Source organism: Miniopterus schreibersii (assembly GCF_964146895.1).
Source record: "Miniopterus schreibersii genome assembly, chromosome: 18".
In the NCBI taxonomy this organism is placed as follows: domain Eukaryota; kingdom Metazoa; phylum Chordata; class Mammalia; order Chiroptera; family Miniopteridae; genus Miniopterus; species Miniopterus schreibersii.
This window is the reverse complement of record NC_138121.1, coordinates 37,617,695-37,632,608: the sequence shown is the minus strand read 5'-3', so window position 1 is coordinate 37,632,608 and position 14,914 is coordinate 37,617,695. Positions and strand designations below refer to the sequence as shown.

The 14,914-nt window shown below is 56.3% G+C and overlaps 1 protein-coding gene across 1 annotated transcript in view; it reads right to left on the bottom strand.

Annotated features, from left to right (window-relative positions):
* ABCC12 (ATP binding cassette subfamily C member 12) overlaps window positions 1-14,914 on the bottom strand; it is a gene marked incomplete at both ends in the record, with an annotated part of 45,014 nt that overhangs the window by 17,899 nt on the left and 12,201 nt on the right. The window contains 10 exons of the mRNA XM_081118630.1: window positions 1,257-1,360; window positions 2,000-2,089; window positions 4,854-4,925; window positions 5,011-5,080; window positions 5,190-5,324; window positions 7,751-7,954; window positions 8,785-8,857; window positions 10,666-10,790; window positions 11,689-11,760; window positions 14,136-14,411. Of these exons, the coding sequence (XP_080974756.1) occupies window positions 1,257-1,360; window positions 2,000-2,089; window positions 4,854-4,925; window positions 5,011-5,080; window positions 5,190-5,324; window positions 7,751-7,954; window positions 8,785-8,857; window positions 10,666-10,790; window positions 11,689-11,760; window positions 14,136-14,411 (1,221 nt within the window). The remainder of the gene's footprint in view (window positions 1-1,256; window positions 1,361-1,999; window positions 2,090-4,853; window positions 4,926-5,010; window positions 5,081-5,189; window positions 5,325-7,750; window positions 7,955-8,784; window positions 8,858-10,665; window positions 10,791-11,688; window positions 11,761-14,135; window positions 14,412-14,914) is intronic.

Below are 14,914 nucleotides of genomic sequence, written 5' to 3'. Positions count from 1 at the left end.
GCATTTCTGGAGAGAGGCCATCCCCTCCTCCTGAGAAACTGTTGTTCTGTTTTTCTCTGAGTCACATGCTCAAAGTCAGGACTGCCTTTGGGGGGAAAACAAGCACCCTTCTCCTAAATGTCGCTTTGCTGGTGACAGCAACAGCAGAATGTAAACCAGAGGTGGCCGCTAATGGACGGATGTCCTTAAAAGTAAACACATCCCCAGGGAGCTAATGATGAAAGAGGAGGCCTTGCTGGGCCTTCGGCTGGGCCCCGAGTCTGGGGCATGGCAAACACAGATCTGCCACCGTTGCTGCTTGCTCAGTTAGCCTCTGGCACTGCCTAGGAGGTAGCTGCGCCCTGACCGAAACCTTGGGCTCTCCAAGGAAAGGCTCCTCGAGAGCGAGCTGGGACCTGGGGAAGTTAGACTCTGCAGAAATGGCTCTCCTGCTGCGCAGGACCGGCCACCCGCAGGCTTCTCTCCTGGGAATGGCCTCAGGAAGCTCTGCCAAACTGCAGGGGGCTGTAGTGCCTCTCCTGCCCACATTTCCCCAGTGCCTGCTCACTTTGGTTGTCATAGCAACAGAACTGTGCCCAAATGTAACCTTGGCAGATGAGTAGGCAACCCCACGGCATTCTGCAGGGCTCCAGGGGAGCTTGGAAAGCATTGGCCAAAAGCTGGGCAAGCTTCCAGCAAGCTCAAGCGAGAGCAGGTTTATCAGTCTTTCCCAGGAGGGGCCCTGGCCTAGACCAGTCTCGGGCGGAGAGAGACACTGAGGGCCCTGTGGCATATGCAGGGACGAGTCTGACTCTGGCGTGCCTTGTTCCTGCAGAGGGACTTTGGGGAGCAGAGCCATGCAGGGTGGAACCCTCTAGCATAGAGCAGGGTCAACGACAAGATGCCAGTCCCCCTTCAGAGGCAGGAAGACACGGATCTGTGCTAGGCCTTCCCAGCCCCTTCGGCCCCTCCTCAGGCGCCTTACAACCGAGGCTGCAAAACAGAGCCTATCCTGAGCCACCGGATGTGCCGGATCTGCCTGGCACAATCTTTTCAGCCAGTGCTTTAAAAACGGGAGGTGGCACGCAGAACTCCGGTGCCTTGTTCTTCTTGAAAAGTGGAAGGGATTTCAGGATCCGAACCATGTGGTGTAAGCAACGGGCCTCAACTTGGTGAGCAGGGGACACAGGAGGCAGGCGCACTCAGGTAGGATCAGTGGAGGGGGACTCCCCGTGAGCCACTTTCTCAGCCTTTTACAGTTCAGGGGGGACGCTCACCTGGGAGCTCTTGTCGAACCAGAAACCCAGCCACCAGTTGCTGAAGGCAGTGCTGCCGATCATGAGGAGGAAGAGGGCCACTGTGAAGAGGGAGAGGAGGTAGCCTGCAAGAGGGCAGAGAGGTGCGGCAGGTTCCAGAGGCCAAGGGGCCGCAGCGGGCCTAGCTTCCTAGGCCCAGCCCTGACGGGAAATTTAAAACCTGCAGGGGAAGGCTCCCCACCTCTGGGAGCCCCCTTCCAGCTGATGGGACAGGTCTGGGTGTGGGCACCTGTCAGCCTGCTGAAAAATAGATCCCAAGTGTCAACTTTTGGAAAAACCACCACTAGGCTCTCTAATAGAAGTGACTCCGAATTCTTTAGAAACAAACAGGTAGAAGCCCGTTCTTGCTGGGGAGAGACTGGGAGTGAAACTATGGAGGTGTGTTTTGCACACCGAGCTGATTGCTGATACGCTTGGGTGACGATGGGAGAGGAGGCAACGGAGGAGCCACCGCTGGGTTACATGGCCGCTCATGCCAGCAAACAGAGCCCAGCAGCCTTCCTGGAGCTAGAGGACGATTCCGTTTTAAAGGCTGTATTATTAGACTTTAGATTCTTAGGGGAAAAATTAAAAGCATTGGTAAACAGCCTTAGCCTAAAGAGAGTAATTATTAAAGAAATCATAAAAAACGTGAACCCAAGAATCTAAGAAGGAATTTTCTTAAAATGCAAAGTAAATAAGAAGCCCGTTGTTTGATACCGAACCTCCAGCCGCTTTAATGTATGTGTGGTATGTTCTCCAGGTCACCGTTCCTTCCCGGGGGGATTCGGTCTGGACCAGCTGGTGCAGAGGAGCTACGGGGACAAACACAAGTCCTGCAGCTCCCACTGGGGGGGTGGAAGCCCAGTGAGGCAGGTGACCCTCCCACATAACACCCCACCCCCTGGGCAGTATCATCCTTCCTGCCGTTTGCCCTGTGCTTCCAAATTCCTGACGCACGTTGCTCATTTTATTTTGTTTGGTTCTCATTACAGCCCTGGGGGGCAGGTGAAGTTCGGTCTTTCAACGAATATTTACTAAGCACCTACTATGTGCTCAACCCTGGGGAGACAGGGGAGGTCGTCATCGAGTTCTCCAGAAACAGGTCCTAAAGAGAGGTTATGAGTGCCGCAGCTTAGGCAGGAGCTAAAGGGACCAGGGAAGCCCGGAGGAGGCGACAGTGAAGGGCGTCGTGCAGCAGGCCAGCCACGTCTCAATCCCGTGTAGGGAAATCTGGGCCCAGGGCAGGTCACAGAGCTCAGAGGTTTTCCATGTGATCTGAGGAATCTGGGATATTTCTGTACCAGCTCCCGTTGGCCCCTGGGGGATGGCAGCTCCCTGGGGGGTTAATTCTCAGCATTTCCAGTTTCACCTTCAACCAGCTGCTGCCAGAGAGAGGCAGGGGCACAGGAGAGCAGAGGCGCCGTTGGGAGGGGGCTGCGAGCACGGAAGCGAACGGGCACCCACAGCTTCTGGGGGGCGGGGAGGACAAGAAGGAAGTGGCCCGTCTTCTCTGGGTTCATGCAGAAGACACCCAGGTGTCCTCCTAGGCCAGCCCCTGCCTGGACCCCCGATTCCCTCCACGTGGCTGTCCCAAGTGCTCTCTGTTTTCCCAGGGAAAGGGAGAATGGCTGTCAGTTCTCATGGAAACCACATCAGAGGTCCAGGGGTCTGGCTGAAGCCGTTCCAGCAGCCGGGACTGAGTGCATCTCTCTCCCCTCTCCTCCAGGGAAACATGAAAACGTCAGCCCCGAAGCAGAAGCCTGAACCTCATTGGCTTTTATAAATAGCGATGAACAGAGCTAGGCTCGGGGGCTCCTTGGCCCCGGCTGCCTGCATCCTGCCGGGCAGAGGCTGCTTTCACACCTCAAAGCACTTCTGTGAACAGCCATCATTAGGCCCTTGCCCGGGAGCCTTTGCGCTTCTTTGAAAATGTTCAGCCTGACTCTGGCTCATTGTGTCTCCCTCTGGGACTCTGGGACTGCAAAATGAGAGAGCCACCTCTGCCGGGCACAGCCTAATGACCGGCCTCCTGGACCGAAGAAGGAAAGGACAGCTAAATGCCAGCCGGCCAGCCAGGGTCAAGGGTTGAGGGTCGCTGCTGGTCTCGGCTCACCTTTGCTGCGCTCCAGCAAATGCCCCGCCTGAGCCAGCCTGGCCAGCAGCTCACCTTTAACTGGTTTCCTCCCCATAGCTTCCAGATCACTTAATTTCACAACTGCACTATGCTCCCCAGAGAAGGGGGTGAGTGGGCAAAGGGCACAAGACCCCGAATCCCGTGCAGCCGGGAGCTTTCCCGGGAGAGCATGGGAGCGGGGGCTGGGTCACCTCCAGCACAATAAAAATATGCTGTTCTTTCAAATGTGCACGCTTTTGTCACAAACGCTGTTACGGTGCCAAGTCCCATCCACTCGAAGACACGTTTTTTCATGTTAGCGCCTTTGAAGGCAGACGTCCTCCCGTTCGTGGGGTGCCATACTGTCTGGTTGGCAGAGTCTCCCTCTAAGCACAGGAGTACGTAAACGATGGGGATCTTAAAATGGATGGCATCTGAAATCTGAGGAAATGTTCTGAGGGTTTTTTATCTGCACTTTATTGAGGAAGAGAATTCTAAGCGGGAAAGCCACTCGCTGTGGACGCTTTGAGGAGAGGCTGTGGGCCTCGAGCCCTGTCCTCTTGGTGCCCGCGTGGGGCAGGGTGCAGAGCAGGTGCTCAGCAGTGTAGGGTGGGTGAAGGGATGGATGGCGACAGGGCCTGAGGACGCGGAGAGGCAGCTTGAGCAGGCTCATCTCCCACCTCCCTCCTCTCTGCCTTCCTGGAATTCCCTCTGGTCCTCAAGCCCAAATCTTCCCCTCTCCCCACCTTCTCACCAGTGTCCCTGGCAAACTCCCACACACCCCCTCGAAGGATCAGTCCGGAGGTCGCCTACTCTGTGCAGCCCTCCCTGATTTGCTACTTTGACTACAACTCCCCATTATTCTCACCACAGCTTCCCATGATGCTCCACGGGCCCGTGACCCCCACCAGGCCCTACGGACAGGGGCGTACTTTCTTCCACTCCTCAGCCTAGCTGGGTGCCTGGCACATAGTAGGATGCTTAGTCCTTACTTGTTGAGAGAATGAACCACCGTGCCCGCCTCGCCCCCTCCTGCGCACAGTCCTTAGCGCTGAGCAGCAGCCCTGCGTCCACTCTCGCCTCTAATGAATCTGCTCAATCTCTGCGCGTTGCTTTATCTTTTCAACTAATGATAATAATAACTACTGACAGTTGTTCTATGTCAGGCACTGTACCAATTATTTTATGTCCAGTTTCTTAAATAATCTTTGCAAGAACCCACAAGGTTGGTGTTATTATTTCCTCATTTTACGAATTGATAAACTCAGGCTCCGAGTGGCCACGTTACCTTGCTCCAAGTCATAAAACTAGTAAGCGGTTTAGCCAGGACTCGGACTCAGGCAGGAAACCACAGAACTCTAGTCACCCCGAAGGCCACGCACTGTGCAGCCACTTCTCTGTCCCAAGCAGTGGGTCTCAACCAATATGTAGGAGAGTAGGTGGGGGGAGGGAACGGTAAGTACCTTTGACATCTACAAATTCTGAGCCTGTGTCAGGTTCTTTTCCTTCCTCTTTCTCACCTCCTGGAGCCAAAACTAGGTGAGAAACAGAGAGGTCTGTCTCCACTGGTGAGCCCCGGGTAACGAGAGAGGCGTCACTCGAACTCAGGTCATACCGCACCTTCCTCTCCGTCCACGGGGCTCTCCTTACGGGCCTCCACCATCGCTGCGTTGTATATGTGCTCGGGGTCCTGGAGACGAATGACATGCCTTCTGCAGGTGGAGCAAGGGACCTTCCCCAGGCCAGAGTCGGGGTAGGGGGGCCGGACCTCAGCCCCCAGGCGCCCAGGTGTGTGCTACCTTGAACTGCAGCCCCTGGAGGTTGTGAACCAGTTTTGCGTAGCGCCCTCTCTCCTCCATTAACTCCCTGTGGGTTCCCTTCTCGCAAATCTCTCCATCTCCCAAAAGAATGACTTCATCACAAGACTCCAGGAACTGCAGAGATAGTAAAGCAGCGACAGTGAGCACCGGCCCCGATGAGAGAGAGAGAAGTCCCGCGCAGAGCCCAGCCACAGTGTCCGGCTTGCCTAGCACGGGGCCCTCACCCTGGCTCTACTGACACACAGGGCCAGGCCGTTCTTTGTCATGGGCGCCTGTCCTGTGCACTTCAGGATACTTAGTGTCTGGGGCCTCTCCCCACCAGCACTCCCTCTCCCCAGCTATGACAAGCAGAAATGTCTCCAGACATGCCCAGTGCCCTCTAGGGGCCAAGGTAGCCCCGGGAGGACAAGCGTTAGGTCCCATGAGTGCATGAGTCTCCAGTTGTCACTGTGAAGCACAGCCAAGCTTCCTAAAGGAGCGTCCCTGCTAAGAACCTGATCGTGGAGATCTGGAATATGGAATCGGCCACGTCGCTGCAACCAGGATTTGGCAGAGAGAGGAACCAGGATCTCAGCCATGGTCTGCCTCTGTGAGAACATTGCAAGCCCAACCACATCTAGCCCAGAAGCAGACCAGAGTAGAGACCCCTGCCACAAGGCCGCACCCTGCCTGAGGCGGTTACCCCAGCTTTATCTGCATGATACCACCACAGCTGCGTTTAGGATGGCGTCCCATGATTTTTGCCCAAAGCCCTTCTGTTTTCCTGATTTGAGTTCCCTCCATTTTCATATTACTCCTGAGATCAAACACTGTGCCAAGAGGGGCTTCCGTCCTTTTTGGAATGAGACAGAGTTCTCCCCATGCGATGGACCCATTTAGGGGCAGGAAGCTTCCTTCCAGAGGCAGGCGAGCTGCTGGCAGATTTAAGATGTCTCAGCCTAAAGCAGCCCTTGCAACAGGCCAGACAGAGGTTCCCCTGCCCTTCGGAGTCCGCCCAAGGTCAAAGCAACCTTCCACGCTCTGGACTGGAAGCCTGAAAGAAGTGGCTACATTTGGTCATTGTACCCGATGAGGTCTGGAGGGAGGAAGGTGATGCCCAGAAGGCCAGCGTCGGCACCTGCAGCCTTTCTCCTCCGTTCCCCGGGCAGTCTAAGCAGGGACAGCCTGGCTTTTAGTGTCCACTTGGGACACTTCTGACAGAACCTTTTTCCTGAAAATAGCCTCTCATCTTTGCCCAGGATCTTCTGACTTTTCAAAGCCTGATCCCGTCTCTTATTTCTCAACTTCCTACAAAGCAGTAAAGAAAACAGGAAGCTTTAGGATCAGCCCATTTCCCAGGTGGGGAAACCGAGGCATGGATATGGGGTCTTCCTGAGTGGGGGCACACATTCAAGCCCCAGAAGCTCCTGGTGAAGCCCCTCTGGCCAGCGAGCCCCAGTTCACGTGGTGTGATTTAAGCTGCTTTGTTCTGCAAACCCATAAAATCTGAGCCAGATTGGATTCCAGTGGCCCAGCGCCGGCCTCAAGTAACAGAAGAACAATCCAGCCCAAGAGCCAGAAGCACCTGGAAGCATGCCTGTGAGCCCAGAGAACAAGCAGCGGAGAAATGTTCTGGAAAAGCCCAGGGGCCTGGGGTCGGGGCTCAGGGACCCCTGCTCCCCAACTGTATACAGCTGGACTGAGCTTCCGGCGCCACCTGGTGGCTGCCTGCGTTTTTCAACACGCCAAGTGTGCGATGCAGCAACCCTGGTGGAAGGTGGAGTCTTGGAGGAGACCGCGGCTGGGGAAGGGTCCTTCTTGCCTGAGGTCTTAGTGCTGGTTAGCGAGGCTCAAGGGTTGGAGCAGGGTGGAGGTTACTGTGCTCCCAGCGAGAACCCCTGGAGGACAGCTGTGACCCCGTTTGTCAGGTGCCCCCAGGACTCCTCAGGATGATAGCACCCCACACTCCACTGCAGGTGGTCTCTGTGGACTGGGCCTTCATGGTGCAGAGCTGTGGTCAACATGTTTAGCCCCTGACTGGACAAGAGCCCATTCCCACATGAGGCCCACAGAATCCAACCTTCTCCCCAACCCAGACACCTGGCCGGTAGATGAACCAGGGCTCTTGTCCTCACCAGCCCAGCCTGATGCTTCCTGGAGGTGATCCAGCCAACTCAGAGGAAATCAGGTAGGCCCCACATGGAAAACCCAGCTGTTTGGTTTCCTATCTCCCCACCACCCATGACCCAGAGCTGAAGGAGGTGCCATGTCCACCCTGCAGGTAGGGGTCATGGCTCCTGGAGAATCTGCCCTTTGTTGGAGGGAGGGTCTTGGCCCCACTGAGCCGAAGTTAGGACCAATCAAGGCCATGCAGAGAGAGGGGCAGGCAGTGCTCTGGGGAAGCCAGGATGTTACAGGTGTCTCCACACCCTGCTCCTTCCCTGACTGTCCAGGTGAGGACAGCCTAGGACAGGAGAGACAGACGTAGGCAGAAGAGGAGACCACGGCATCAGGTATCACACCCATGCCGTGACCTCAGGGATCCTGCCAGTCCCAGTCACCTGCAGCTGATGGGTCACCAGGACAACCGTCTTCCCCCTGAGCGCCTTCTTAATGCACTCCTCGAAGACGTGCTTCCCCACGTGGGCGTCCACGGCCGACAGGGGGTCGTCCAGCAGGTAGATCTCGTGGTTGGAGTAGATGGCACGAGCCAGGCTGATCCTCTGTCTCTGCCCCCCGGAGAGGTTGAGGCCCCGCTCCCCGATCTGTGGACAAAGGCAATGCTACTGCTCGTTACCCAGCCCCCCCGCCACCCCACAGTCCTCAGGGAGCAGGAGCTTCCTGAAGCCCCTGAGGACTCTTCTGCAGCCTGACCATCACCACATCTCAGCTTCTCCACCCCTGCAGGGGCCCTGACAACCAACGTTCTGTGCAGTGGAAGACCCCACTTCCGCCGAGAGCCTGGTGGGCAGCAGCACCTGGGGAGAAGCCCTTCCCAATGTCAAGTGAGGCACCTGGCTCTCCATCCAGGGGCGCATCCATTTAGGAGGGGCTGCGTCTTGATCACCAAGCTGAAGAGAGTTGTGGAGCAAAGAGCTCTGGGAGAGTGGACAAGCTCCCAGGAGGGAGTGGCTGGGAGCTGATGGACCAGCAGCCAGGGGCTGTGTTTGGAGGTAACCCTCATACTCCTGGGCCCAGCAGGGACAGTTGAGGCAAAAAGGGGCCCTTGAGACTTCATTAGAGTCCAGCAGGTGGACCTCCATCTCCAGAGGACAGAGCCTGCCCTCGAGGTGAGCAAACAGCTTTGGCCAAAAACCTTCCCAAAGATGACAGGCAGATTGAAAGTGGCCCCAGGAGCAACGCTGAACCCAACACAAGTGGAGCTGGTGCCACCCCATTGGGGTATCCCCCAAGAACAGACCCAGATGGAGAATTCAAGATGGGAGAGCCTGACTTTGCCGCATTTCCTGGCACCCTTCTGTCCTCCGGGGCACTGATGTGGATGGAGCTGGGGCTGCCTAGCCTCCGCCCTCTGTCCCTGGGGAGTTGAGCTGCGGAGCTGCTGCCGTGGGGCCGAGCTCCCTGCTCTGCTCACCTCGGTCAGGTCTCCGTAAGGGAGGCTGCTCAGGTCCTCCTGGAGGGCACAGACACGCACCGTGTGCTGGTACCTGTGGTTGCAAAGGTCCGAAGTCAGCAGTCAGCGTAGTGAGGAAGACCCCAGCGTCATCGCTGCCCTGGGTTGCATCTACAGACATTGCTGTTGTCACTGGGCAAAGTGAGGACATGGCCAGTTGCTTTGTCTTTGATGTCCAAGGCAGCTTCCCCTGGCCCCTTGCTGCCCCACATCTGATACAGAGTTGACTCAGGTGGCCCCTCTCCTCACAGTGTTCCCACCACGCGGGGACGATGAAATCAGGGCATGTGAAATCCCTGAAAAGTGTGGGGACCAGCTGCTGGCGCTGCTCGTGGGAGTCAGAAAAGGAGTCTTTGCATATGTGGGCTGAGGTTGCTGCGGAGGCTCCAAGACAGAAGACCACGAATGGAAGAGAAGGTGTATAGGTGGAGGGTGGCAGCTGGTGGTTGCCAGTGGTGACCCTGGCATTTGCTCCAGGATGCTCATCTAGCCATTCACTTCTACCAAGACACCAAGGACACCGAGGCCCCGAGAGTATGGCCTGAGGGGCAGACAGGCCAAGTGGGAGTCAGAGCTCAGCTCCTTGGCCCTCTCAGCCTCTCGGCATCACCCACCATCTAGTTCTGGGGGTTCGTCAGGAAGGCCCTTACCACCCCTCAGAAGCTACACTTCTGGGACCAGCACTTTGTCCTGCAAAGAACAGCAAAGCTGGGGTCCAGAGACCTCTGGGCATGACCCCAGCCCCACTCTTTGAGGACTTCTGACATCCAGGGGGCCCAAAAAGTCAGTACATTAGTGGTCAGGAGCTCCAGATGCCCATGCCCTGAGCCATGAGAGAACCCACAGCCTCCTCCCTCGGCTCCTCTGCACCTAGAGCCCACTCAGATGGCGCCCTGTACACCTCAGTGCTCACAGAGCCACCTTGGGAGCTGGTTCCCACTCTGGGGTCCCTGGTGGCAGTCCAAGCTGTGCTCGTCCAAGGAGCTGCTGGGTCCCATATTGGGCCCAGGTTTCTGTTTCGCTTGACAGGCTGCCTGCACCTGGAGAGCCAAGGGCTGATTCATGAAATCAACTCCATTCGTGTTCACTTCTGCATCATGGCACCTGGGGAGGCTCCAGGGGTACCGAGCTGCCAGGCAGCTCCAGCAGGAACCAATGATGCTGCCCCGGAGTTCAGGCCTCAGCTCTGCCTTTAAGGCAGATCAACTCTCCTCTCTGGGCCTCAGCCGCTTCCTCTATAAAATGGGGATTCGAGGCAAGGGTCCCCCTAAACAGGTCATTCTGGAACTCTAATGAGACACTGGACAGTAAAGCCCCCCAAACTTGGCAAATAACCATGGGAAACCTGAGCTAGGAGACAATGGTCCACAGTGTGTGCAAAGTTATGACTCGAACTTTGCTTTTATTCCATTCGATCACTTTGAGGACATCAACAGCAATAGATCCCGATGCTCTGAGGCCAGGCAATAACTTCAGGGCTGATTCAGTGCATACACACTGCTCACCATTTCAAGCCAAGTTCTGGGTACTTGGCCGAAAGCCAAGTGGCCGGCTTTACCTTCCTCCAGGCAGACAACACCTGCATGGAGACAGGCCCTCAGCGCATGCTGCTCTGCACCGGGAGCCAGGGCTGATGCCACCCACATCCTGGAGCGCGACCCAGGTCTGCGGGGGCGCCTCTCCTGAACTCGGGTCAGGAAGAGAACCAGCAGCACCCATTCAGGTCCAATCAGTATTTAATCATTAGAGAAGCCCACTGAACACCTGTCACCAATGGCATTGGCGCCTGAAGCAGAGGGTCCCAAACGCCAAGCCTTGTGCGCTCAAAGTTAGCATCATTACCTTTGGTGATCATACTTTGCTCCAAACAGTATGTTCTCTCTCACACTTCCGTGGAAGATCCATGCCTGTTGGGAAACATAGGCCAGGGTCCCACTGACCGCCACGACCCCTTGTTGTAGCTGCATCTGGAGACACAAAACCAGAGACCCTCAGAAGCTAATCTCGCCAATGTCTCCCCAGGGGCGCATTGGACACCTGCACCCCTTTATCCCATGAGCACTCATTCTGAAAGTGTGAGAGAGTGACAGTATGTCTTGTCCACAGGCTCCAAAGCCCAACTGTGCAGATCAAGGGCCTCAATGCCAAACATCTGCAGGGGGACAGGCAGAACCTTCTGGAAGAGCAGATCCTGCTGCTGGCTAAGAGCATGGCTTGGAGGGCTGCTGCCATGCTGCCAGCCCACAGGGCACCTGGGTGCAAGGTAAACCCATCACAAAGGCTCCCTTTTCTTCAGGGTGCACTGATTGGATCCCCCTCCGCCAGGCCCCGGGGCGGGGCCTATCCCGCACTGCTGTGGACGGGGCCCGGGCTCCTCCGTCTTCCTGCCACAGCTTTGCAGAGAAGCTGAGGGCACATGGCTGCTCTAGTTCAGTCCTGCATTCAGCCCCTCCCTCCTCGAGGAAGGCTTGATTGAACAGCTGCCCTGCGTAGACATCACGGGAAAAACTCATCCAAAGTCATCGTGAGTCACAGGCTCCTGGGTTTGTTCCCTGCCAAGCCACCTTGCTGGCCTTTCTAATCAAGACAGCTCGAGTTTTGGGGAAAATCATGGATTTAATGACCCGATGGAGCTCTGGGCAAGGAAGCAGTCACCACTTAACACACATCCTTGGGAGGCCAACCCGAGAGTCTGTGAAAAGCTCAGCGCCCGTCTGGCCAGGGCGTGGAGCTGCCAAACACATCCACCTCCTGGACATGATCGTCGTTAACTCCGAGCCCGGCCTCAGGAGCCACTGTTCTCTCAGGGGACCTTGTTGCTGTCACATCAGTGTTCCATCCTCACAGGCACCCCACACAGCTCACCTGTCCTAGCAGAGCTGCGATGAGGGAGCTCTTCCCGCTCCCAACGTTCCCACAAATCCCCAAGACCTTTCCCTACCAGAGAAGCAGAGAAAAGACACTGTCATTCTCCCTGTTCTTACAGGGTCTTGGGACAAAGGTGTCGCCTCCAAACTGTGCAGGTGGGGACAAAGGATGGCTCTAGGGGGTGGCGGGGCAACCTCACACCGGGCCTGGACACACAGCCTGGGAGAATACAGGAACCCAAGTCTTAAATAAGCACCTCCCCTTGCACAGCCCGGAGGGGCAGAGCGCCTGGAGGGCTTTGAGTTTCCAGGTACGGCACAGGTGTGAAACAGCGTCGTGCTGGCCTGGGACACAGCGTCGTGCTGGCCTGGGACACACACCCTGGACTCTAGGGTTGTCCCTCTCCCAGGCCTGGGGAGAGCAAGCCTAACAGAGGTTGATGCTTGTTGGGGGATGGGCAGTAAATAAGATGAGTTAGTAAAATCTGGAGCATGTCAGGTGCGTACCATGGAAACAAATGTCAGGGAGGAGCTTGAGAAGCCTTCTTGGGAAGGCACAGGTCTCAGCGAGAGGCCTCCCAGACACAGGCCCTAAGTCAAAGATCTGAGTGAAAGTAGCTTGTGTAGGAGGCGGGGCGACAGCAGCTGGGAAGAGGCCGGGCATGGAAGGGGGCCCATTAAGGTGTCAGGTCAGGTCCCACAGGCGGCACGGGAGCTCAGTCCTGCTGGGACACTCTGGGAACTCTGGGAGACTGAGCACCGCATCACCCCCAATAGCGGAGGGAGTAGGGAAAATTCCCAACGGTCCGTGTTTGGGATCTGCTCCCTGGCTGCTGGTGTCTTGGCATTTTGTGGGTGATGGAGAGGGCCCTCAGGCCCAGAGGCACCTCTGGCAAGTGGAAGGCGGCCAGCGCACATGGCTAGGTCCCTGACCAGGTGACATTTGAGTAAGACCCAAAGGAGGTGAGGGAGTGAGCCGTGTGCACGTCCGGGGAAGCCATGGCCCGCAGAGCAAGAATCCCCGTGAGCAGGACACATGCCCGCTCTCGTGTTCAGGCAGGTGCTGCAGTGCCCCTAGTGGACCGTCTCAGACCTGCTCCCCTGAGAGCAAGCTGCCTGCACGGGCCAAATACCGCTCCTTCCGCACCTGAGCTACACAACATGGGCCATCACCTGCCCGCCACCCAGCACGTGAGGGGTGCTGCCTGTCACCATGAATTCCTTTGACAAGTCTTTACTGCACACTAGGCACATGCTAGTCCCGGGGGGATAAAGGGTGTGGTGATCACGGTGGGTGTGGCCCCTGCCTTATGGATGCCGCTGATAAATGAAGCTGATTCATTTTAATCCACTACAAGGACTTTGAGGAACTGAGGCATTATGGAGACTTGGGGACCAAGAGATCACAGGTCCAGATATCCAGCTTCCCCGAGCAACCTGGCTGTCCTCTGAGTCCTGTCCTTGCCTTGGGGCCGGGCCTAAGCGCTCTGCACTCCCCCTTGTCTGTAGCAGAAAGCCCACGGGGCCCCCATGTGCTCATTCAGAAAACAGCACTGGGAGCTCCGTGCCGGGCCCTGGGCTCAGCTAAGGCCGCACTGTGACCAAGACAGTATGCGCCCCGACCTCTCGGAGGCTGCCGTCTGATGGAATCGTGGAACAAATGGGTGCCCCGAACTTAGGACATTTAAGAGCAACAATTAAGCTGGACTTGTGCTAGAGGGAAAAGGCCACAATCACAGCTAACGCGAGTGGAGACATACAGCAGGGTCAGTATTTGCGTGCGGTGTCTCTCTCGGTTCCCACACTCACCCTGTGAGTGGCGCTATTATTAATGTCCATCAACAAGGTAAAGAAATGGGCCTCGAGAGGTTAGGCAGCACTCACGGTCGCCAGCAGGTGAGGGGCTGGGACTCGGACCCAGGTTCCCAGCCTCCCCAGGAGCACCCTTTATCCACACAACCAGATCTTCAACTTATTTCACAAAACACGACCACATCCTTGAGGCACCAGTCCAGAAGCTAGGGACATAGTGAGAAAGAGGAAAGCACTGGGGGCTGGAAGGCCGCTCTCTCTAGAACGAGAGAGCCGTTCACTGAGACGTCTGGGGAGCAGTCGGGTGCCGGGGATCTCAGGCAGGGGAAAGGGAAGAGACAGCCAGCTGGGCTCGAGGCACTCAGCCGACTGAACCCCATTTCCAGGGACTACATGGCGGACAGCCTGGGTGGCTACCGAGGTACCGCTCCACCCGCTGAGCTCAGCACCGCTCAACGAGCAAGAACGTCTCCTCCTATGGTGCTCGCACAGGGAGAGGTCAGTCAACAGGGTAGTAGGTTAAAATATGACGCCACCACCTCCAGCCCAAACCGCATCACAAGAGGCCTTGAGAAGGCCCTGGCTGCAAGGCACAAAGAGGAACCCTGGAGCCACCTCGAGGCCTGTACCCACCTTTCTCACCACAAAGCTGATATTGTGCAGAGCTGATTTGCAGCCGCCCCTCTGTGCCTCCAGGCCAACAGCTTCTTGGGCCGATGGACTCAGACTATATGTCTCCCACCTCTGTTTCTTAACCAAATGTGTTTTCCAGTTCTCCAGTTTCTTTAGGTTGCTTTTCCTGCCGGCTTCTTGCTCCCAAGACAAGGTGGCATTTGCTAAAAGCAAGACAGTGTCTGGGCCTTCCGGCTGGGTGACGTAAGATGGGGGGCTTTTAGCTATGAGAATTTTCTAAGATCAAAGAAACAAAATTAACTGTATAGATGTCATCCATTTGCAAGAATCATCCCAATATATCTTCTAATGACCCCAAATCACAACCTTGGCGACTCTACCTAGGATGTCCAGGAGAGACATCCTGAGGATAGTTTCCTGGGAGAAACTGCAACAGCAATAGTCCCCCGGCTCATACTGTGTAGGACGGTGGCTCTCTAACCACCGGGCTGTGTAGGTCACCCACATGGAGAATGATCATGGCAGCTACATTTACCTTCGTGCTCAAGGCATTGGGTTTTGCCCATCTCTGGGTGGTGGGCTTCCTTGCTTGGTACTACTGCTTATAAAACCACAGTCACATGCTCAGTCTCTGCTGTGTCCCCTTCCTGGGTCCCCTCTCAGCTGAGCTTAACAAAACAGTTGCCAAGTGCCTGCTCTGCACCAGAGTCTGGGGTAACAGCAGAAATGCCATATGAAAAGGCATAGCTCCTGTCCTTGAAGAGATCACAGTTCAGGGG